This window comes from Polypterus senegalus, chromosome 15 (assembly GCF_016835505.1).
Source record: "Polypterus senegalus isolate Bchr_013 chromosome 15, ASM1683550v1, whole genome shotgun sequence".
Taxonomy (NCBI): Eukaryota; Metazoa; Chordata; class Cladistia; order Polypteriformes; family Polypteridae; genus Polypterus; species Polypterus senegalus.
Genome location: NC_053168.1, coordinates 66,577,374 through 66,603,031, shown reverse-complemented (window position 1 = coordinate 66,603,031; position 25,658 = coordinate 66,577,374). Strand labels below are relative to the sequence as shown.

The following is a 25,658-nucleotide window of genomic DNA, read 5'->3' as shown; positions in this document are numbered from 1 at the left end:
AAACTACATTCTGATAATAGAACAATAAATACTGTATAGAGTTAGATAAATGTCGATAAAAGTTAAGTAGGTATAATCAAATATGCATCTACATTTCAAAAATGTTGGGGGCGATTAAAACTGTTATGAAAACTCTGGTTGCAAATACTTAAAGGTTGAGAAACGCTGGAATAAGGTGATAACAAAGCCACTGTGGTAGATCAGGTTGAATTTGCTCTGCTGCACCAAACATTCAAAGGTGTCAATCCAGAGCACATCAGAGAGGCTGAGAGACACGACGCAGATCAGTCACCGGCACAGACACACACGGGCACTCCAAGGTGAGCAGTGCACATATCAAGGTCGGCATTAAAGATTGAGTGCTGAGGCAACAAAAGCAGCGGATAAACACATCTGGACCTGCTGTTGAAAAAGCATTTGCTTTTAACAGCAGCATCCCTCCCTGGTGAACACATCTTCAAGGTCCGGACAGGTGATCAGTAAAAAGTTTTTTAGTCACAGCACAGTGCAATAATAAAACATTTCCTAAAACACATAGTTGTCCAGTCTGTATCATTCCTAAGCAATCTTCCAGTAATAGAGGCGCAATCCCAGTTACTAACACATTAACACTCAAAGCAAGAACACATTCCACCTTATCAATTTAATATTTAAAAATTTAAACCGCTAAACCCGCCATCAACAACTACAAAAACAGTTGAAATCGTTACTCAAATATTTTTTTTGTTATAGACATAAAACAAGATGCACGTTTCCATTTGATATATCTTTACTAGTGTTCTCGCCTTGTTCGCTCCCGGTCCACGCTGGAATTTGCTGTTTAATAAAAAAAAAAAAGAAAATCAGACTCTTTTGGGTCATAATTTACAGGGAGTGGACGTGGGACCCGAACCCACGTATGCTTTAGTATGAAGCGGTAACGCTACCGCTGCACCACTACTATTTTCAGGAGGATGGTATATAATGTATGTTTTTTAATGTATACATGTATGTATGTAGTGAAGACGAAAACAATTATATATAGATGTATACTATATGACATACCTTCAGTGTTGCATGAAAACGTTGAGGCGAAGAATGGATATTTAGGAGAGTATTATAGTGAGAGATGTGTCGTCACCCGTATTGCTAAAGCTCTTCTTTGCAGCATTATGCATTCAACAAGTCGGCGTTTGTATGATGTATAATTTATAATTTTATTTTTTGCCACAACGTATAATCGGGCACGATCATTTAACATGTATTGATCATCTACAAACTTTCATTTCAATGGGAATTCTGTTGAGTTTTTTAACTCTGTTGATGCCATATGTAGCCTACTTCAAACGGGAGCTCGTTGAACAAATAATGAGTGGAAGCTTTGCGCAGAGTACTGAGATTGCGTCATGACGAGCTTTGAACGGGTCTCCGAAGCCTCAGACATGCGTACTAGTTAGATGATGACGGAGCTACGAAGCCTCAGACATGCGTACTACTGAGATGATGACGAGGCTACTGAAGCCTCAGACATGCGTACAAATGAGATTGCGTCATGACAGGCTTTGAACGGGGCACGAAGCCTCAGACATGCGTACTACTGAGATGATGGCGGGCACTGAAGCCTCAGACATGCGTACTACTGAGATGATGACGCGGCTACTGAAGCCTCAGACATGCGTGTAGTACCGAGATTGGATCATGATAGGGCTTCGAGCAGACATGGTCACTGGTTACTGAATCTTTGTAAAGCCTCAGCACACTGAAAGGCATTGACCTCTTAATTTTGAGAGTCTATCTGACACTTAACTCTCTAGTTATATTTTGTAATTCGTATTGACATTACACATTTCAGTTGATATGGTTAAGCTACAATTCAGGTAGTTGCTGAGAATTAATTATTGTTCTTGTGGATTGCTGTGATTTCCTTTGTCTGATACATAGTGTCAAAGATATATTGTCATATATTAACTTTATATATATATGAAAAGATTTGGTAAATCGTTCAACCTTTTATGGAACACTTAATTTTGTTCAAAACCGATATAGTATACATCTATACATATAATTTTTCGTCTTCATTAGGAGAATACAACAATGATACTCTCGTATCAATTAAACCATTTTAACGTGCATATGTCAAACAACATATTTCATCCGCCGCAGTAAGAACAGTAGTAGTAGTTCACTAATTTAGCCTTCGTCATATCTTTACACTTGCCCATTTCTCCCACTTAAAAACACACCACCTTCAAGAAAAGGACCGTTCACTTGCTGCCTAATTTATCCCGCCCCTTGCAGGTGCCATTGTAAAGAGATCATCAATGCCATTCACTTCACCTGTCAGTAGTTTAAATGTTGCAGCTGATTGGGGAATTTGCACAGCAGTTACAAACTTGCAGTGAGACAGAGACATCGACCAGTTGTCTGTGGTCACTGGAACTGCATGGATTTAGCAAACAACACAGTCACGGCGCTATATAGAGAGACCCACCCTATAGACTCCCATATACTCACCACACCGTGGCGATCATGACATCCTTGTGCCTCACCTCTCCCGTTGTTTGTATTGGAACATTTCAGACTAACGATGCGGCTGCGCTGCCTTCACCTGTGACCGTAAGTCTGCTCGCCTCTTTGTTATTCGTGGCTTTGATTGTGAGTCCTCTCAGTCTGATTGGCTCACAGTGGGGGTAGTGAAGTCGGACTAGTTGTCATACAATCGTTCCAAATAAATGAAAGATCTGCGGTGCTGTTTATATGGTAACGTCTCAGATCGCATAATTTATAATCAGTACGCTGAACAGAGCTCAGTATATTCTTCGCGCATAGGCGGACCTGGGTAATATTACTGCATAATCATGTCTGCGGTCCAGTATCCACAGTTTAACACAGAGCCGGAGCAGTCAAGGGTCCAGCATACATGATGATTCGATTGTCAAATATTAAGATGTAAGCCGACGTCTGATTTTTCTGCACATCTTTCTGCACTGATGTTCACTTCAGTGCGCGCACACGTATAACGCCGTCACATGGGCAGTACCCGCTCTACGTGAATTAATACTTTAAGGCATGAGGTGAGATACAACGTGAATAATGTACACCAAGCAGAATGGACGAGTACTTGATATTTACACACCCACCCGATAAAACTCACCAGTAAACGAACAGCTCGTTCTGTTTTATTTCTTTTTTTGCGCCACGGCCAACTTTTGAATTTGGCTCAATAGCACCCTCTAGCGCCCACAAATGATGACTGCAGTGTGTGATTCATAACGAAGGTGGCTACTTGGACATGCCGAGCTACGGGCCCAGGAAGACTGCTGCGTACTGTAAGTACTTGTGTGTTAGTGTGTGTTATCATAACAATAATAGTAATTCTTTACATTTATATAAGTGAATCACTAGAAAAGTAAGCTATATTGCTTTTAGTAAATAAATCTCTGACTTGAATAAAAAAAGGTTTTGTTATAGGTTATCTGGGAAAAATGTTGGACAAAAGGTGCTAATATTTTATTGATATACAAGTCTCACTAGGTTTTGATAGATCTTTATTTGTCCCAAGGAGGAAATTTCGCCTTTTACAGAAGTTTAAATCAGTGAATCTATACATAAATATTATAACAAAAACAGCCCCCTCTAATAGACACCCATCCATCCATCCATTATCCAACCCGCTATATCCTAACTACAGGGTAACGGGGGTCTGCTGGAGCCAATCCCAGCCAGCACAGGGCACAAGGCAGGAAACAAACCCCGGGCAGGGCGCCAGCCCACCGCAGTCTAATAGACACCAGAAAGACTAAAAAAAGAAAGAAAACATTTGACTTGGCTGCCCCAATCACAGCGAGGCCTTCTGCAGTCGTATTGCCATTTGCTATTAAGGAGCCCCATTTGGGTTTCTTGGTCCACCTCTGCTGTTTAATTCTTTGGCTGAAGGACCTCCGTGTGTCAGAGAGAGGATGTGCAGCTTTATTCTTAATGGCACTCAGTTTTGTTTTCATTCTCACCTTCACTATGAGACCCCCAGAGTGTGTCCCGTAACTGAGCATGTCCTTTTAATCAGCTTGTTGATTCGGTGGGCCTCTCTTGAAGTGACGTTACCAGTTCAGCACACCACACCACAGTAAAGTACAGGAAATCACACTCGCCATCACAGAGTAATAGAAGATGTGAAGGACGTCACTACTCACATATGAGAAAATGAGTCTGCTCTGCCCTTGCTTACACACAGTGCCCTCCATAATGTTTGGAACAAAGACACATTTTTCCTTGATTTTCCCCTCTGCTCCACAATTTAAAATGACAAATCAAACAATACACATGTGACTAAAGTGCACATTGCAGACTTTCATTTATTGGGTATCTGCATACGTTTCAGTCTCACCATGTAGACAGGAGGACACTTTTTCTACATGACCACCCTATTTCAGGGCACCATAATGTTTAGGACATCACAATGGCAGGTCTATTAAACAGTCATATTTAGTACTTTGTCACTTATCCCTTGCATGCAATGACTGCTAGAGGTCTGCATGTCCCAGACATCAGCAGGTGCTGAGGATCTTCTCTGGTGGTGCTCTGCCAAGCCCCTAATGCAGCCGTCTTCAGCTCCTGTCTTTTTTTCTTTTCCATAGTGAGGATTCTTCTGGGTGGCACAGTGGGTAGCGCTGCTGCCTTGCAGTTAGGAGACCCGGGTTTGCTTCCTGGGTCCTCTCTACGTGGAGTTTGCATGTTCTCCCCGTGTCTGCGTGGGTTTCCTCCTACAGTCCAAACACATGCAGGTTAGGTGGATTGGCGATTCTAAATTGTCCCTAATGTGTGCTTGGGGTGTGCCCTGCGGTGGGTTGGCGCCCTGCCTGGGATTGGTTCCTGCCTTGTGCCCTGTGTTGGCTGGGATTGGCTCCAGCAGACCCCCGTGACCCTGTGTTTGGATTAAACGGGTTGGAAAATGGATGGATGGATTTTTCTGTCCTCGGCAGTGGGGGGGGGGTCTTCTTTGGTCTACCAGTCCCTTTGCGATTAAGGAGCTCACCAGTGCGTTTCTTCTTCTTAATGATATTCCAGACAGTTGATTTAGGTAATCCTAACATTGAATGCTTCTGTTCTATTTTATCGGCCTCATAATGGCTTCTTTGACTTTCATTAGCCCAACTCTTGTCGTCATGTTGGCAACTAGAGACTCCAAAGAGCAGAAACAAGCCTAGCCATCTTATGAAGCCATGAGACCATCCGTCCATCTATTATCCAAGCCGCTATATCCTAACACAGGGTCAAGTGAGAGCACTTGGTTTTTATGAATTTATTTATTTATTTATTCAGAACGAGCTGTGCTGCCACGAGACCCACCTGAGGAATCACAAACACACGGGACGCCAATTGTGCCAAACATTATGGTGCCCTGAAATGAGTCATTTCTGCATGGTGACACCAAAATGTATGGACTGCAATGTGCACATTAATCATGTCTGAATTGTTTGATTTATAATTTTAAACTGTGGGGAAAAATGCGTTATGGAGAACACTGTGTGACAAGACCAGTCCAGCCTGTCATTAATGTGGACCCCCAAGTACTTCTAGGAGTGGACCACCTCGACAACCATTGACTGGACACAGAAGTCAGTAAGCAGTTCTTTGGTTTTGCTGATGTTAAGACAATTCTCCAAGTCAACTTCTCCACCCGACTGCCATACTCGGCCTCGGCCCCCTTTATCAGTACACCCCATAAGTGCAGAGTCGTCTGAGAATTTCTGTAGGTGACGTGACCGCCGGCTGTTCTATTTAGAATCTGAGGTGTGCAGTACAGTACAGAGTGAAGTACAAAGGAGACAGGCCTGCTCCAGTGCTGCTCACACAATCCTCGAGGCTCTCAAACTGCCGCCTGCCTGACGGACACGTCGACTATCCAGGACCACCACCTGCATATCTCCGAGTTTACCCCTCAACAGGGATGTGTGGATGGTGCTGAAGAGATCAAAGCACATACTGTACTATATTTTTTATTAAGAATCTCTTCAGTTCTTATGTGTCACGTGTTTCTGTTTCATTTACCCTTTGGTTTTGTGTGTCTGATATGCTGGGTTTTTATTGTACAGCACTTTGGTCAGCCTTGGCGTTGTTTTTAAATAAATAAATGCTGTAAATTGGCCCAGTCAGCCACACAGGAGTGACGTGCTTTCAGTTCGGTTTCATTCGCTTTCTTATTTTACAGCCCAGCGAGCTACTGGAAGGTGGGAGTCCGGATGCACTTCGCCCTGTGAGCTGCGGTGACTGCTGGAAGTGGCAGCTCCTTGAACTGCAGATGACCAGAAGAGATGGCAGCTTTGGTGGGATGTGGTGGGCCGTGACGGCGAGAAGGACTCCTGACGAGAGCAGCAAATGAGGGGTAAGACATGGCACGGATTTCACCTTTTCATTTTGGATTTGATCATATTTATTGTTTGTTTTTTAATTTTCAAAACTCAAAGCTCATGTTCAGAATAGAGAACAGACTTCTTGACTTGTTGGATTGATTTTAACTCCCACCGAGAGCATTTGGGTTTTTATGAATTATTTCTTTATTCAGAACTCGCTGTGCTGCCATCTAAGACGGGTTGAAATCTAACTAGTCAATGCAGACCTTGGCACTAACATTTGCAGTGCACCATGCCAAGCACGTGTCTCTGTTATGTGCCACTTGGCATGGGATTCGTAAAAGCAGTGCTAATGTCTGTGAGGTGCCATCTGATGGAATGATAAGTGCAATGTATTTTATTACTAAAATGTTTGTGATGCGCCATCTTTTGGAATGACAGAGACCTACTGCAGCACCCAGATGGGCACACAGACCCCGGTCCTTTTATTAGGGTGGTCTGCACTGCACTTATTTATTAGATGCTGCCTGTTTGCTTCATTTGGAATAAACTGCACAATGCGCTTCGCCCCACTCTTGATTGCTTGTGCGTCCTCATTGTGTTACTCCATCTTGGATTCATGAGAATCGATGCCCTGGCAAACAGGAATGCCAAGGCTGTGGGCATTCTGGGAATGTAAAGTACTTATTGCTAATCGCAATGAGGCAGAGAATCCAGTGACAATATAAATAACAATTAAAACAGCACACACAAATTATTAAAGATAGCAATCCCAATTAAAAAAAAACAAGTACATTTCAATAAGTGGGGAACTCAAATTAAAAATAAATATCAGGTATAAAGTACAGTATGCAAACAACAGTCGGGCAATAAAAATGTGTGAGTTGTGCGACCTGACTGGCAGTGTGAGTGCTCGGTCACAAATCAAGCAGATTATTGCATGGCAGTTGGCAATTTAATGGCCTGCCGCTACGGCACTGCTTGCTAGAAGGAACGCACTGACGTCTTGATGGGCTCTTCCATCAACTTTGATCTCATTGAATCCAGTTGAGAGCTTCAAGGGCTTGCAACCTTAGACAGCAGCCAGCCTTGGACAGGCCAACATTCCAACACCGGGCGCACCAGTGTCCACAATCACTGGCCGCCGTGTATTGTTGTTACCTTCATGTGCATCTGTTTTTACACCGAGTCAGGTGTATTGTGGGATTTTAAGGGGGCATACCCTGGACTGCTTTGGTGGTGGGGTTTGGCACCTCTCATCAATGAAGTGGCCAGCTGGCAACCAGTATTGTTGTGTTAAAAAGCATGTCTAGTAGTGCTGAAGTGGCACCTCTGTGGCATTAGGAGTGCCATTAATTACAAGAGCTGAAGAAGGTTGTTTAGAAAAGCAGACCCAAGTTCTCATCCCAGGGGTCCGGAGAGTGCAGCCTGCAATGAGGATGCTGCTTGTGTGAAGAGAAAGCCAGTTGCACATGTACAGTGTACACAAATGGAACTGTAGACTGCAGAGAGCCACAAATAGACTCGCATCCCCATTTCAGACCACATGCCCTTCTACTCCCACCCTGCGCTCCTTAGTATTTTTAAAAGTAATTTCAGTGCAGACTAACACATTTATTTATGCCTCACAGCCTTGGGGGAAAAAATGGCTGGTATACCCTGTAATTTTATTTATTTATTTTATAGTTTCTATCATAATAAATCAATGCAAATCAATGAGCACGCCATGTATAACCAGATTTCAGTGCAGTATTATAACCGATATTCAATAATAACACTGACTTCTTGGGGGAAGTCAACCCAGCAAAATGTGTTGTGTCTTTAATTCAAAGACACCCGCGCCTTCTGAACTGCTTGTTCCACGTTCTGCAGTCTGTGCCTCAGTCTGACACCACATTCGCTGGCTTTTGAGACAAAAAATGACATTGAAACGGCAGCGTAAGGACCTCCAGTTCCAGCAAAGTGTCCTTGGAGAGCAGATGTGTCAGTTGAGGTGAACCCGGCGTGTGCAGTCAATACACTGTAGACACGTAGGAACGGACCCCCGTCAGACCACCGTGTGTCTGTGCTTATTGATGTACTTACCGTATCCATCTATCTACCTAGGGGAGTAAGGCCAGGTGGATCAGAGGTGGGTTCAAATTGTTCCATCATGGTGTGGATGGGAGGAGACATGGGGTAGGGGTTATTCGAAAGGAGCAGTATGTCAAGAGTGTTCTGGAGGTGAAAAGAGTGTCGGGCAGAGTGAGGAATCTCAGTACTTTATTCAACTCGAAACAGGACAGCAAGGTTATTTATTGTAGTGGGATCCACCATTCTACTAAACACAGACACAGCAAACAGGCCAGGTCAGTGGCCAAGTTACAATGATTCCTGCATCAGCCATCAGGCGATCAGCTTGTAGTCGTTTCTGTGGAGGATGGGCAACTCTGAGCAGAAGCAGCAATCGCGCTTCTGCGTGTCGTCCCATTAAGGAAGGTCCCAAAAGTACCTGCTGCTCAACACACTCTCCTCGCTTGTGAGTACGTATCCATCTTTATCCTTTACCACCCTAACCTGCTGCCCATCTTTTCCATCTTGGTCCCTCTGTCTAGCCAATCGGTACAGGTCTTTTTCTCCCTCCTTGGTGTCCAGCCTCTCATACAACTCATCATTATTTTTAAGAATAAAGGCAATGTACAAAGCTGTAGCAACTACAGAGGGATAAAACTGATGAGCTACAGCATCATGCCAAAAAAGAGCTGTGGTATTGTACGAAGAAGTCGGGAGTGGCAGAGAATTATATAAGAGTTGTATAGGATATGTACGAGGGAAGTGTGACTGTGGTGAGGTCTGCTGAAGAAATGTGAAGGATCTATTAAGGGTGGAGGTGGGATTACATCAGGGATTAGCTCCGAGCCGTTTCTTATTTGCAATGGTGATGGACAGGTTGACAGACGAGATTAGACAGGAGTCCCCGTGGACTAAGATGTTTGCTGATGACATTGTGATCTGTAGCGATAGTAGGGAGCAGGTTGAGGAGACCCTGGAGAGGTGGCGATATGCTCTAGAGGTCAGTAGGAACAAGACAGATTACATTTGTGTAAATGAGAGGGGGGTCAGTGGAATGGTGAGGATGCAAGGAGTAGAGTTGGCGAAGGTGGATGAGTTTAAATACTTGGGATTGAAAGTACAGAGTAATGGGGATTGTGGAAGAGCGGTGAAAAAGAGAGTGCAGGCAGGGTGGAATGGGTGGAGAAGAGTGTCAGGAGTAATCTGCGACAGACGAGTATCAGCAAGAGTGAAAGGGAAGGTCTGCAGGATGGTAGTGAGACCAGCTATGTTATATGGGTTGGAGAAGGTGGCCCTGACCAGAAAGCAGGAGACAGAGCTGGAGGTGGCAGAGGTAAAGATGCTAAGATCTGCATTGGGTGTGACGAGGTTGGATAGGATTAGAAATGAGTACATTAGAGGGTCAGCTCAAGTTGGATGGTTGGGAGACAAAGTCACAGAGCTGAGATTTCGTTGGTTTTGGACATGTGCAGAGGAGAGTTGCTGAGTATATTGGGAGAAGGATGCTAAGGACAGAGCTGCCAGGCAAGAGAAACAGAGGAAAGCCTAACAGAAGGTTTATGGATGTGGGGAGAGAGGACATGCAGGTGATGAGTGTAACAGAACAAGATGCAGAGGACAGAAAGATATGGAAGAAGATGATCCGCTGTGGCGACCCCTAATGGGAGCAGCTGAAACAAGAAGAGCCTGAAAATGGATGGAAGGAGGAATGAATAATCAAGAAATGTAAACTGTTTAATAAAGATCCAGAATACTTATTTAGTTTTGATATCTATTTTAATACGATCTAAAATTTAAGTAAATACAATTTTGAAGCAGTATATACATGCAGTAAAATATTTTAAGATTTCATTTTATGTAGTATTTAATAAAAACATTTGGCAATGATCTGCGACTGTCAGACTTATATTTACATAATTACTCTGCTTACATATAGACTCAATTAAATGTTTTTACATAACAAAAATAAAACAATTTTAAAAATATAATTTAGGTTCACAGTTTATTTTCTTTTAAACAACAGCATCATCACAATACTGTAAGTGGTATTTTCCTTTTATTTACTACGATCAAAGTATGGCAGGACGTTAGTCTTCAAGGACTAGTGAAGTTCTCCAAGTTTTTTTTCACTGTTGTAGTTATGGAAAAAAGACTTCCCAAATTCGTAAGTGCTTATCATAATGGCGCAAGCAGGGGCGACTTTGATCAGGCGTGGCAAGAATCCTGTAAAGACAGCATAAAGGCACCGTTATTATTAGGAAAACAAGGGGTTTGTAACATTTTCCAATTGTCCATTAATAACTAACTAGATCAGATCTTGTATATTCAGAAACTGCAATAATGAATGAACATGAAATGATGATCAAAAATAGAGAAAAATACAGAAAAAGCATAATTCAGTCTATTTTAACTGCACACGACTGGCTACAGAAAACACCTTTAGAAGTTATCAAGTTATGCGACCATAACTGTTAATGATTATGACGTGAATGGAATGATTAAAAGAAAAACCCCACACGCATTACAATCAGGCGACATGCAAAGTCTGGTCAGGTAGGATGTGAACGTCACTGAAATTCAAACACACTAACGCAACATTTGAACAAATTCATCTTATGCCCAATTTGTGAAAGGCTGAAACACCCAGATGTTTAACTCGAAAGCTAACAGTTAACTAATTACTAATTACAATCACTCCCAGTGCATAAAATATAAATATCTGAAAATAAATTCTTATAATATAAGGTTGTCAAGTTTAATGTGAATTTGGCATTTTCTAATCTGATTATCCATCACAATAGTTCACATTTCTTTTAACATTCATGATTTTCGTGCCTAAGTCTTCTTCTGCCATTCCCAGATGCTGCACCCTACATTTCATGATGCCTGATGGCGTAAGGTCCAATTTTTAGATCTTCAGGAATGCTTTTTGAAGGTTCCACGTAGTAACGTTGTGGCAAACCACCAGTGAGGAATTTTGCACGTTGGATTTTCCTACAGCATTGTAAGTAACACATAGGTCATTTATACACACTGTATGGGAATGAAACGGGATTAAAGTATATCGTTAAAGTGCAAGCTGTATATTTTGCATTAATGCATGTTGTTAAAATGGAGCCCGTGTATTTTATCACTTTAAGAGAAATTAAATAGGAAAAAAATAACACATGCTATGAATTTACTCAAGTAGATGACTAGAACATTAGAAAAACGTGGACAAGAGCAGGCCATTCAGCCCAGTAAAGCTGGCCAGTTCTAGATGCCCAATTCCTCAAAGTAACATGAAGCTGAGTTTTGAATGTCCTTTGAGTCCTACTGTCTATGGCAGTAACTGGCAGCTTATTCCATGTGTCTTTAGTTTTCTGTGTGAAGACTAAATAACTGCTGCAGTGGGCTGGCACTCTGCCCGGGGTTTGTTTCCTGCCTTGTGCCCTGTGTTGGCTGGGATTGGCTCCAGCAGACCCCCGTGACCCTGTAGTTAGGATATAGCGGGTTGGATAATAGAAGGATGGATGGATAAAAATATGTCCAAAAATATCTTTGCAGTTTAGAATGCAGTTTGATAAACACTGAAATAAAGCGGTTTTAGTTAACAACAGTATACTAAGTATTCAATCTGATCTTTACCTGTCGACATACATTTGTAAAAACTAACACTATTCTTTTAGAATGGGCAGCAATGAATAGTTTAACATTTTTCACAGATCAAGAAATATTAGTCAAGGAAGTGGCCTTTCAAATAATATTATGCAAAGAACTGCGTATCACTTCTAAACACACAGGCAATAACACACTCTATGATGTGAATCTACTACATACTGAAAGAGAACACCATACCTGATATTCATTGTTTATGACTGAATTTGGCAGATTTTTTATCGGATCTAATTATGCATTATGATCATGTGGCATTGTTGGGCGATTCTAATGGTCATGAAGGTATGTGAACAAACACCTTAGGCAAATTTAAAGCTTATTACAGTTTTGCCAAATTGTTAAAGGTCCAATTCATTAATTTGATATAATTATTACTTGTGGTGTGGAGTTCCAAAATTTACGATCACAATTATGTTTAACTGCCTTCAACAATATAAATCACTGAAGAAATCATGAACAGTGCCATGTATAATGCATTCCACATGAAAATATATTGATACTGTGAGAAACCAAAACTAATTTGGGAAACCATTACTTGTCGGTTAACATCATTTCTATGTTGGAGGTTGGGTTAAAGTATTGTTGCAGTTGCATTAATGGTTTACATTTTAAACAAACTGCATCTTTTGGATGTATCGCTTCATTACCAACAGTAGCCTATAGAATATGTACAAGTGCAAGGTAATTTTTGTATAGAAAAAATTGCATTTTTTTATTTAAAAAAAAATACTTATTTGCAAATGGTAGCCTAAAAATAATAAATAAATATAAGTCTATGGTTGTAACTGATTATAAAAGTGAACAAATGCACACTGAGACATTCTAAAAACCTAAGGCACGTGGATGAAAATGGTGAGGATGATAGCAAAGAAATGATGGAGAGAACAATAAAATAAATAATTGTCTATCAGCATGAGCCTAATTTCACTTTTTAATCATAAATTATTTTGAAAGCTTACAGTTTGCAAAGCACCCATTGCAGTTAGCAGGTTGGTCCGTCTGCATGAAACAACTCGGCTCTAAGTAGACCGATTGTGTCAACCAGTGAAATGGCAACAGGGTCTTGGGCTCACTGATTCATGTGGGGAGCAAAGACTAGCCTGTCTAATCTAATCCCACAGAAGAGATACTGTAGCACACGTTACTGAAAAACTTAATGTTGGCCATGAGAGAAACAGGTCAGAATACGCAGTGCATTTCATCTTGCTGTGTATGAGGCTTCATAGCCACAGACATGTCTGAATGCCCATGCTGTTGCTTGACGTCTGCCAAAAACACCTACGATGGGCATATCGGCGTCAGAATTGGACTATGGAGCAATGAAGAAGATGGCTTGGTCTGATGAATTATATTTTCTTTTAGATCACGTGGAAGGCTGGGTGTTTGTGCATTGTTTATTTGGGGAAGAGGTGATAGCAGAATATCCCCCCTCACTTATACCAGGCCAACAGTTGCTAAACATGGCTTACAATGTTATATGTGTCCATGCTTTTCCGAAAGAGAGGGAATTCAATAAGAGGCAGAACATGACCATTCATCCAATCAAATCATTCCTTTTTTCAGCCAAAGAGAAATAACTAGATAATAAATCATCCTACAATCCTTTTGCTTTCATCTTCGTTTGCCACTCAGTTTTTCTCATCTTCACTGAAATGAACATATAATCTGCCATTTTATATTCGACATAACTCGAAATTTTACAGAAAGTAAAAAGAGCTTTAAAATATTAATGACAATCTTTGAGTGTTCTGTCCTCTGTTTAGAGGTGGTGCAGCAGAACTTTCAATCCCTAGCTTGTCTCTTTGGAATATGCAAGATCTCCCCATGTATTAGTGAGGTTTCTTTCCAAATACTTGTGTGTAATGTTGACTGAAGACTCTAAATTTGTCCTGTATTGGTTTACACTTTAGCAGGCAGTGCACACATATACGGACCCACCATACACACACACACACACTCTTTCCAAGTTGACCTAATCTAAAGCCGCTTTTCCACTGCATAGTACGGCACGACACGGTTCAGTACAGCTCACTTTTGCGGGGCTTTCCACTGGGAACAGTACCTGGTCCTTTTTTTAGTACCACCTCAGCCGAGGTTCCAAGCGTGCCGAACCGTTACCAAAATGTGACGTGTAAACTCTGCTGGTCACTGATTGGCCGGAGAAAATCGTCATTACTGCGTCACTGGCTATTCTTTTCTTTAAAGGTACAGACACGCGGAAGTTTCGAAAGTTCTCCAGCCACTGAGTGTTTGTAAAACCGGGAGCAATCACATCCCACCACCCTGAAGCACGGTTAAATGTCCAAACAGATGGTCTGTTGCGGCGACTTTTTGCAAAATGTGGAAGATCTGTAATATACAGAATCAGCATTTTAATGTTACACTGGCAGTTAAGTTCATTTTATGCTTTGCAACAGTGATAAAAGTTAGCTAGTGATGTGCTTTTTTTAGATGCTTAACCTTGTGCGTCGTCGAGCTAAAGTGTTGTCGTTGTCTGCGTGTTGTTGTAAAAGTTCCACGGTGTCACGGCAGTAGAGGCGGCGCAACTATAACGACACGTGAATAATCCCGCCCACTCTAAAGCGGTAGTAAACTGCAGTCGAAACGCAAACCGAGCCGAACTGAGCCGAACCAAGGTGAGCTGTACTGAACCGTGTCGTGCCGTACTATGCAGTGGAAAAGCGGCTTAAATATACTTAGGGAATAACCAGACAGATCCTGGAAAAACAAGCATAAAACAAGCAAATTCCACAGAGGCAGAAAATGGGAAGTGGTTTTATCAGTCTCCTGGAGCTTTGAGGCAGAATTGCTAACCTTATTAAAAGGATGCTTTGATAAATTGATATCCTTTATGTACATTATGAAACTTTTTGTATGTACACAAGTAACATCACCGAATTTAATCTAACATGTATTGCAATTTTATTAATTACAAAAATAAAAAGGTACCGGCAAAGATTCCTGATATGCCATTTTCAGCTATAATCCTTTTCATTATACCAAATGTTGACGACAACTTTCTTGGGTTAACTGCAAAAAATAGCACTGTTACAAAACTGTGTTCCAATTAAAACAAATTCATACACTACATAAATAAAACCCCATAGGTATTACACAAAGCTTACTATTCCGAGCTTCCAACTCCCCCAGTTCAATCTGCCTTTGAGTTTTCACCACATCAAATGGCAAAGTAAGGATGGCAGCTATCTATAAAAGAAAAAGAAATGTATATATAAAATGTTTAACAGAAAACAAACTCATGAAGCAATTAAGATTTAAGGTATTTGAGTAGGCAATGCCACGAAAGTGTGTTGACTCGCATTTTATAAAATGGTGATCATGTAACACATTTATGTTCTGTTAAGATCCACTACTATAACAATCAGTGGACAAAATTAATGGAGATGCTCCATCGATTGGACACTACTCTAAAGTGGTTGATTTTCACTAAAAAAGACTCAATCAGTGATCAGTAAATTGGCTGATCACAAAAGCCGGCTTTACATGATTTAGTTGCAGTGCCCCTTCACATGAAGTATTGCAGTAATTGAGCTGGCGTGTGTCCGTGTCCGTTTAGTATAAACCAAAAAAGTCAACACTTGTTTTACAAGAGATGAAGAGACAACTGGAACAGCAGTCTTTACATTAAAGAAAGTGGAGGAATAAAAACTAAGAAAAAGGAATCAGAGAAGTATTCCTGTGCAATTAGACCAAAGGCAAGAAAAGCTACTTTAATGATTCAGACCTTTTTATTTTGTCCTTTGAGCTTGTTTTAATTGCAGCAGCTTACATTTTTAATTGGAAAAAGATAAAGAAAAATTTGTAACTGCTGCTTAGTAAACAATAGACTTGTTAGCTTAACAGAAAAAATGACTGTTTTAGTTATAAATTTGTTAAGCGTGTTAGTTTTGCATCATCTTAATAAAGAACATTTGACAAATGTGTGGCTTTTTTAAAGATTTGTACTTTGTGTATTATTGTTACTGTATGTAATACAGTATAGGTTTTGGTAAGAAACAAATGCTGAATTATTAAAATGGTAAACCATATGTATAATAGCTGATACAGGGAAGGAAAAAAAAAACAACATACCTGTATCAACATAGTAAATGTATACTTCAACAGTAAAAAAAAAAAAAAGCTGTAGTACAATTAATGATTAAAAATGATTAAAGCCTATAAGTGCAGGTGTATTTACATTTAAAGTGTTTAATTGGCATTACCAATTCAGCTTATTAAATTAATTTTAATAATGATTAACATGCTTCTGTAGTGATGTAAAAGTACTGTATCACTGCGTCTGATTCTATCCCATTTGCTCTTTAACACAAGATCCCTAATTGTTGTTTAATGCTACTGACTTTCTCAATAAGGCAAATGGAAAATAACTCGGAATTTCAATTTTACTTTTTATTACAACACTTTAATATTCCCACCTTAATGTGCTTCATGTCAAGCAACAAGTCATGTCATACAATTAGTCTCAGTTTTACCTTGTTGCTGGTTTGACACATGATGCCTAGGACAGTGAGATGAAATTGGAAATATTCAGGCCACCTTTATTACAATATTGGTACTGCTGTACAGGCAAACAAAGCAGACCAATCGATTGTATGGACCCTGTCATGATATTGTGACAATCTCATATTTCTGGGTGAGTCCAAAGGTTGCCAACCACCTTTTTTTTTCTGAATGCTTTAACATTAAATGTACCCCCACTGCTGCCTCTGAGCCTCCAAAACAATAAAACATGTCCACCTTTGGTCTGCCTGCTGTTTTACGTTGTACACAATTCTCACACTGTTGCGGTCTAACTAACTAACTGGCCATTATTTTTCTTGATCTTTGTCAAGACAGTGAGCCATAAATACATCCACAGATAAGAGGCCTAAACCCTTACAAGGCACCCGTTGTGGTACGGCACCTGTCTACATCATTAATATTTTTACTCGCTGTTGAGACTGCACAGTATTAAACTCATTAGCGCTGCATTTTATTCAAAAAAAAAACATGTAAAAAGCTTTTTAACTTTGTCATGAAAAATTATATTTTTATTAATAATGTGTCCAATAATAGTACTACTAATGATGCCAAACACTATATAATCTCAAACCGAGTCCTTTGTGTGGTAAATCTGAACAGCACACTGCACAGGTACGAGCTGGATTCTGTTTTTTTTCTGTTGGAGGTATATAAATCAATAAAATGTCTACCAGCACTCTGGACTGATCCATGATATGTTGGCTTGACCGCGCCTCTTTACTGGTAGTGTGGACGCTGGACGTGCGACAACGATTTGTTCCACAAGCTGGCATGTAGAGTTTGCATGAGATAGTTTCACAGGCTTTTTGTTCGTATAAGACAAATGCATTCCAAACGCACTGTTCCACCAAATGATGACATATCTTTTTGTAGTATTTCTTTTGTTGGGAAGAAAGTCAATTCTTGTTCCGCATGATCTACGCAGCCCATCGTGCTAGTGTAGTCGACCAAAGCACAAGTCTTCTTAACCTGCTTGTTGCCTTTGGCCTGCACTGTGACTGTAGCTTCATTATGTACAGTGCTAAGAAGACAAATAGCTCTCGTGAAGTATAAAAATTGTCCATAGTTACAAAGTAACCTTGATCCAACAGAGCATCTATCAAAGTCAGTACCGAGGACCTAGTATCGTACTGATTGTATTTCAGATCAAACATCGTCACTTTCCCCATATCCAGAACCGAATTCCAAATGTATCCCATTTTAGATTCATACAAACTTTATGCCAAATCTTACTCTTTTTGACACGATGTACTGTAGCCATGACAGACTGCCCTTATAAGCCATGTAATTCTGACATCATGGTCTGGAATGTAAACACTCCAAAATTTTGCTAAAATGGCCTGGTATATCTCCCAAATTTATTTCATTTTTTGTGCTGGATGGGTATTCTCATCAAAATCTTCATTGTTCGTAAAATGCAGATATTTCATAATTACTGAAAACCTATACTTGAGATGTAATTTCTCCAAAGAATAGCAGCTTACTGTCAAGGTTGGGTCACAAAGTTGCACAGGAGTACACCGAAGGTTTTCCTAATAAGTAGAAACTTTATTGCTGTTCTGGCAGATTCAAATACAAGTCCCTTTCAGAGGTGACCCGGCCTCACAAAGAACAGCTGTCAAAAATTCCTGCTCAAAAGAACACCGTAGTCTTCATCAAGGGGAAGTATAGCGGCCTAGAAGCAGGGACAGGAGCAGGAATCGGTCTTTTAGATGTTCAAAGCCCTGTGTGAGGAGAAGGTCACGCGGCAAGGCAGCATGTCTGCTGCTGATCCCGCAAAGAATAGCTGAAGATTGTGTTTTTCTCCCATTGAAACACTGTTTAAGAGGGGTTGGACAGCCCTGAGCCTGAAGCATTAACCAATGTAGCAATGGACCCACTGCGCCACCCTCACTGAAAAACATTTGCCCTGAAAAAACGTTATATGCTAAAAATGTGTAACATTCCTTTTCTTGCCATAAAATGTATTTTTTGGTAGTTTTATGAATGTTGCAAAAGATATGATTACCCTGACACACAAAGTATACATCTTTGCTCTGATCAGATCTAAACAGAGAAGCATGTAGTTAATTAACTTATCTTATTCTAAGCACATAAAGCATTAGCTATATGCAACATCTATCATATGTCTTGAAGATGGCTTATCTTGAAATTGGAAATTAATCAGAACATATGACAAATACCACTGGATAATGAGACGATGCTTATAGAAATGTATGATGCTTAAGTAAGGCATCAGAATATTTTTCCTAATATTGGTCTTTGGTCATAAATGTACTCGATTTTTGTAAATTTATAATGTTACTTTATTTTTTCTTTATTCTGTAAACTATTAGGATAATTAAATTCAGTTACAGTAATCCCTCGCTATATCGCGCTTTGACTTTCGCGGTTTCATTCTATCGCGGATTTTAAATGTAAGCACATCTAAATATATAACACAGATTTTTTGCTGGTTCGCGGATTTCTGCAGACAGTGGGTCTTTTAATTTATGCTACACGCTTCCTCAGTTTGTTTGCCCTGTTGATTTCATACAAGGGACGCTATTGGCGGATGGCTTAGAAGCTTCCCAATCAGAGCATGTATTACATATAAACTAAAACTCCTCAATGCTATAAGATATGCATCCCGCGCGGAGCTTGATTGTTTGCTTGTCTCTGCCTCTCTCTCACCCTCTCTGACATTCTCTGCCTGACGGAGGGCTGTGAGCAGAGGTGCTGTTTGCTTAAAAGATACTGACGCTCCTCTAAAAAAATGCCGCTTTATTGCGGTGCTCTGCATATTTAAAAGCACAAAAGCACAAGTATTGATTTTTTGAATTTTGCTTTAATCTCGCTCTCTCTCTCTCTCTGACGTTCTCTGCGCCTGACGGAGGAGATGTGAGCAGAGGGGCTGTTTGCACAGAGGCTGTTTGCTTAGAAAGTATTGATTTTTTGATTGTTTGCTTTTCTTTGCGAGTACTCTCTCTCTCTCTCTCTCCCTCTGAAATTCTCTGCTCCTGAAGATAAGAAAATCTATTTGCATTCTTTTAATTGTGAGAAAGAACTGTCATCTCTGTCTTGTCATGGAGGACAGTTTAAACTTTTGACTAAAGGGTGTTATTTCATGTCTAGAGGGCTCTAATAATGTTAACAGTGTGGGAGAGTTTATAAGGGCTTAAAATATATAAAAATAACTACACAAACATATGGTTTCTACTTCGGATTTTCGTCTATCGCGGGGGGTTCTGGAACGCAACCCCCGCGATCGAGGAGGGATTACTGTACTTTAATATTTACAGCATTTAATAATGTCTTCTGAAGCAAAAATTACAATGTTTATTTTACATGTAGTAAATATCTAACTTAAACTACCTTACCAAAGAAGAACACATGGGCTATGGATATTATTTACTATGAACAAAATTCTTTAAAAATAAATGTGTACAGAATGTGTTAATTAAAACATAACACTTAAGAGAACATTTAACTTATATGATTATTTAACAGTGACTTTCACAATAAATAAACTGTGTACATTTTCAAAAGCATACATTTGTTTTGCTACAGGTGCACTTACAGAGCCTGAAACTGCTCCCAATGTAAACGTGATCATGAATGTGGGCTCTCTCAAGCCATTCTTCTCACACAGCCACTTCTTGCCCAGTTCATAGTTATACCAGTACATTGCTGTGGGAACATAGAGTGCAAATAAAGAAAAAGCAAACAATGCACATCTAGCCACCTACAGAAATATTCTTTTTCTGTAAAAATCTGCAATGAGATGTTTTTAAAAAGTTTTCAAATTCAAGATAATTAGCTAGCATATTTTTAAAAAACATAAATAAAATACCACAGCTTTTAGATACACAGAATACCTACCTACCTAAGAGTTTATATAGAATATCTAATAGCAAAATTTGGAATACCTGCACAAAAGATGTTAATGGCATAATGTACTGTAACAGAACCACAGAACTCAATTTATAAAAATGCAACCTTCTTATAATAAAGGAGATACTGTTATAATTACTTTGTAATTTATTGGAAAGTGGTGAAAATCATGTGAAGTATTCTTGTGCATTGGTTCTGGCACTAAAGAATGTTTTGAAGCATATCACTCAAAAGTTCAGTTTTGGCATTAGGTCCTTAATATCACAATACTGTATTTATCCAATTATATCACAATGTTATGACATTTATAAATATTTAAATATACTGTATGTTAATAAAGACAATAACACTGTGCCACAAAAGCACCAGTACTCCATGTAAAAAAGGTGCACTTAAAACTTTACGCAGCATTTAAAAATTAAACCAGAAAAAAAAATGATTTACAGAAAGAGAACTTGCTTTTATTTACTTTAGTATAAGCTATTCTTCAAAAATAATCTTAATATTTGCAGACATTGTAATAATGACATTATAAATAACTTTTACTGAACACTGCTTAAAGTATTTCAAACATGCAAAACTGCACAGAAAAAAAATCAAAAAACTGCACAAATAGACAAATACTTTAACTTCACTCTATGGAGTTTTCAGTGATTTCAATTATGTAAACCGTATGGACAAAACAGTATACAAAAACAAGAAAATAAATCAAATAAAGCTTAAACAAGTTTATGGCTATTCACAAACTGTGTGTTCTAACTGTAATGCCGATGAAGAGATGCTTTTATCAATTCTGTATTTTGAGAACTGTCACAGGCTGTGGGACAGAAAGACAAGCTTACGTACACTCTCATGCTTGAGTGATGCTCTGTGCCAAGTAAGAATATTCTCACTTATGCTAAATGCCATTTCAGATGGGACACTAGTTGACATACTCAAGGTATTTTTTTTTTTTTGGCTCTTTACTATTGTAAAGGATCACACTCACTGTTTGCATCAGCCATCTGCAGAAAGCTTTGCAACGGTTTCTCAGTTTCATGTATGCTGGTAAGACCACTCTGGAGCATTCTTAACCCTGCTATATGTGAAACTTTCAGATAACTCTATTATATACTCAGGGTCTTTAGTGGCCTGGAATATATATTATATACACACTGAAAATACATATATATATATACACAGAATGTATAAATCACGCAATAAATTAACCATAACTGTGCAAACTTTTATTGAATACTACATATTTGTAAACTATTTTTTGTATTTCCTACAAAACATAAAACTAACAAATAATAACAAATTACAGGAATATTGTGATAATCTGTGCAATAATCACAGAGCACAGTTACATTTTTGTGATCACTGCAACAACATGCCTTCTGGCACAAGAAGCAGCAGTCATTTTTTCTGACTCTAGTGATACTGGATATGTGTGGCACCTTCTGTGCTTTTTGTTCATTTTTGCTTCAATGGGAATCTGTTTCAGGTGGTGTGGCTTGTGCCGTTACAGCTCCTTGCCCGCCTCACCCCCTCCCTTTACTTTCCTCCTCTTGGTTTGAGCTGCGCTCCTTTACAGTTTCCTGCCCATATCATTCATGATCTGATTTAGAATTCTCTCTCTGCACTTCCTCACTCTATGCTGTTTGTTTTTCTCCCTGCTGGCTGCTTCAGTCTCTCTGACTCATCAACTGCAATCAACAGCAGGGTCTCTTTAAAGAGCTTGTGGTCCTGATAAGTGTCATGACATTTCTTTTCTCATCTGTTAGCTCTTTAAAATTGTAAGTATTAAAACCTACAATTCATACTAAGGAACAAGATAGAAACGTGATAGTAATAAACATATATAGATACAAAGAAATTGGGGAAAAACATTTTGTTTGAGTGCTGCATTTTTTTTTTTTTTTTATTAATTTTATTTAAATCCATACAAAGCAATCAAGATTTTACAAAAAGAAAAATTGAGTTAAGAACAGATCGATCCCCACCCCTGAGAGAGAGAGCAAGCTAAATAACGTTAAATTTAAGACTTGTTAACATACCTAATTTTTAAAAAAAAAATCTCTGTGCTTTATGAACTTATTTTAAAATATTACTGATTAGATCCTGCCATGTTTTGAAAAAGTCTGTACAGATCCTCTAACTGAGTATTTGATTTTTCCAATTTCAAATAATATAACACATCGGTTTCCCACTGACTTAAAAGAGGAGAGTTTGGGTTCTTCCAGTTTATCAGAATGAGTCTGCGTGCCAACAGTGTAGTGGATGCAATCACAATTTGTTTGTCTTTCTCCACTTTAAACCCCTCTGGAAGAACCCCAAACACAGCTGTTAATGGGTTAGGAGGGATTGTGAGTCCAAGGCTGTCTGACAGGTAATTAAAAATTTTTGTCCAGAATAATGTTAATTTGGTGCAGGCCCAGAACATGTGACCTGTTGAGGCTGGGGCTTGGTTGCAATGTTTCCAGGTTGGATCATGTTCTGGAAACATTTTGGAGAGTTTTAGTCGAGACAGATGTGCTCGATATATAATTTTGAGTTGTATAATTGTATGCTTTGCATATGGAGCTTGAGTGAATTCTCTGCATTGCTACTTTCCACTCCTTTTCTGATATATTAATTGAGAGATCTTTTTCCCAGTGTCCTCTTGGATCTTTGAAAGGAGGGATTGTAAAATGATTTTATATATTGTAGAGATGGAGTCTAACTCCTTGAAATTGAGCAATAATTTTTCCAGCATGGATGAGGGTGCAAGATGAGGAAAATCTGGAAGGTTCTGTTTAACAAAGTTCCTGATTTGAAGATAGTGAAAGAAATGTGTAGCTGGAATGTTAAATTTGGAATGTAATTGTTCATAGGATGCAAAGACGTTGTCTATATAAAGATCTCTAAGCAAGTTAATTCCAAATTTTTCCAGATATTAAAACTGCATATGTTTGTGAAGGTTGAAAGAGGTGGTTCTCTTGCAGAGGTGCCACAGATAGAAGCTTCTCCGTCTTAAAATGCTTTCTACATTGGTTCCAGATTCTAAGTGAGTGGAGCACAATTGGGTTATTAGTGTATTGCCGATAACGTGTGTTTATTGGAGCACAGAGCAAGGAATACAAAGAAGTACTGCAGGATTTTACTTCTATTGCGGTCCAAGCCTGTGTATGTTCTTCTATTTGTGTCCAGGTTCTTATCGCCTGTATATTTGCTGCCCAGTAATAAAACTGGAAGTTAGGTAGAGCCATGCCACCTTCTGCCTTTTGTCTTTGTAGGGTCGCTCTTTTGATGTGTGGATGTTTTGAATTCCAAATAAATGAGGTTATTGTTGAATCTAATTGCTTAAAGAATGATTTATTAATGTATATTGGGATGTTTTGAAATAAAAAAAGGAGCTTAGGAAGAATATTCATCTTAACAGTGTTAATTCTTCCAGCTAGTGTGAGATGAAGGGTTGACCATCTATGCAAGTCTTGTTTAATTTTTTCCATGCAGACTGCGAAATTTTGTTGATAAAGAGCTTTATGTTTACTTGTGATGTTTACCCCGAGGTATTTAAACTGTTCTGCAATGATAAAAGGTAGGGTGTCTAATCTAATATTATATGCTTGAGAATTCACCGGAAAGAGTACACTTTTATTCAGATTAATTCTGAGACCAGAGATCTTTTGAAATTCTGTGAGTGCTGCTAAGACTGCAGGCACAGAATTTTCTGGGTCCGATATATACAGTACCATGTCATCTGCATATAATGAGATTTTCTGTTCCAGTCCTTCTCTGCTAATCCCCTTTATCTGATCAGTATTTCGACAATGTATTGCCAGTGGTTCAATGGCAATCGCAAACAGCAGTGGTGACAAGGGGCATCCTTGTCTAGTGCCACGTTCTAGTTTAAAGTAGTCTGAGCAAATGTTGTTGATGCAAACTGAAGCTTCTGGGTTAGTATACAGTAATTTAATCCATGCACAAATGTTCGGGCCAAACCCAAACTTCTCCAATGTAGTAAAAAGGTATTTCCATTCAATCATGTCGAATGCTTTTTCTGCATCCAATGATAATAATATTTCTGGGGTGTTTGATTTAGTTGGTGAGTATATTACATTAAACAGGCATCGAAGATTTGAAGATAAGTGTCGGCCCCTAATAAATCCAGTTTGGTCTTGTGATATTACAGAGGGGAGCACTTTCTCCATCCTTCTGGCTATGATTTTAGAGAGTATTTTAACGTCATTATTCAGAAGTGAAATTGGTCTGTATGATGCACATTGTAATAAGTCCTTATTTTGTTTTGGAAAGACAGTGATTAGTGCTTGGCGAAAGGTTGCTGCATTTTTAAAGTGATACTATAGAGAGGTCATGTGTAAGAAATATTTAATTTACTCCCTGAGATATGATGATTGTAAGCACTTATTAGTTTACAGTTCTTATTAACACAGTGCTTATACAGTATATGGTTCAGATGTATAGATTGACCACAGATTTGTTCTACATGCAAAACAGCCAATTAATTTAATATCCAAGTGGACTTTTTGCCTGCATTTTTTATACTTTTGTGGGAGCGCTGCCTTTATGAAGTAAATGCAACTTGGCATTATATAGCTAGGGTCTTGTGTTTTTAATGAGTTTTTAAATCTCCCTATTTACTCCATATAAATGGGATGCATTTCCTTAACAATGTGCTTTGTTAAAGCATTTGTAATGTCGTTCACGGACTTCTTTTTTTTATCAAACAGGCATCTGCTGGGGAATGACTTAGGAACTGTAAATTGACATAAATGTTCATGTCACTTTTGTGTAATGTTGCATTTCAAAAGAAGCTGTGGCTTATCTTTTCAGACACTAACTGTATATACAGTGGCATGCAAAAGTCTGGGCACCATTGCCTAAAACATCTGTTACTGTGAATAGTTAAGTGAGCAGAAGATGAACAGACCACTGAAAGGCATCAAGTCAAAAATGAAACATTTCTTTTCAGTATTTTATGCAAGATTAGGGTATTGTTTTTGTTTTGTACATCTCTACAGTGAAAACGGGAAAGGAACACCATGCAAAGGTTTGGGCACCCCAAGATATCCAAAGTCTTGGATAACGTCTACCAAGGTCCCAGACTAATTAGCTCATTAGGGATATCGATTGTTTACAGTCACCGTCAAGAAACCCCAGGTGATGCAAATTGTAAAGCTGTATGAGTTCTTTTACTTGTCCCAACAATCAGATGCCATT

At 39.2% G+C, this 25,658-nt stretch overlaps 2 protein-coding genes across 4 annotated transcripts in view; one reads left to right on the top strand and one right to left on the bottom strand.

Moving 5' to 3' along the window:
* The first annotated feature begins 2,528 nt into the window (after positions 1–2,528).
* Positions 2,529–25,658, top strand: part of dbf4 (DBF4 zinc finger) — an 81,042-nt gene continuing 57,912 nt past the window's right edge. For 2 of the 3 annotated variants that reach the window (XM_039736419.1, XM_039736418.1), the window contains exons 1-2: positions 3,251–3,308; positions 6,188–6,361. The gene's annotated coding sequence lies outside the window, so the exon portion shown is untranslated. Of the gene's footprint in view, positions 2,596–3,250; positions 3,309–6,187; positions 6,362–25,658 lie in introns of those variants that run through there. The other variant, XM_039736420.1, reaches the window with a different exon arrangement.
* Positions 10,168–25,658, bottom strand: part of slc25a40 (solute carrier family 25 member 40) — a 53,525-nt gene continuing 38,034 nt past the window's right edge. The window contains exons 8-11 of the mRNA XM_039736421.1: positions 20,140–20,249; positions 15,164–15,245; positions 14,988–15,068; positions 10,168–10,604 (exon numbers count right to left, since the gene is read on the bottom strand). Coding sequence (XP_039592355.1) covers positions 10,483–10,604; positions 14,988–15,068; positions 15,164–15,245; positions 20,140–20,249 — 395 coding nt within the window. The 3' untranslated portion in view covers positions 10,168–10,482. The remainder of the gene's footprint in view (positions 10,605–14,987; positions 15,069–15,163; positions 15,246–20,139; positions 20,250–25,658) is intronic.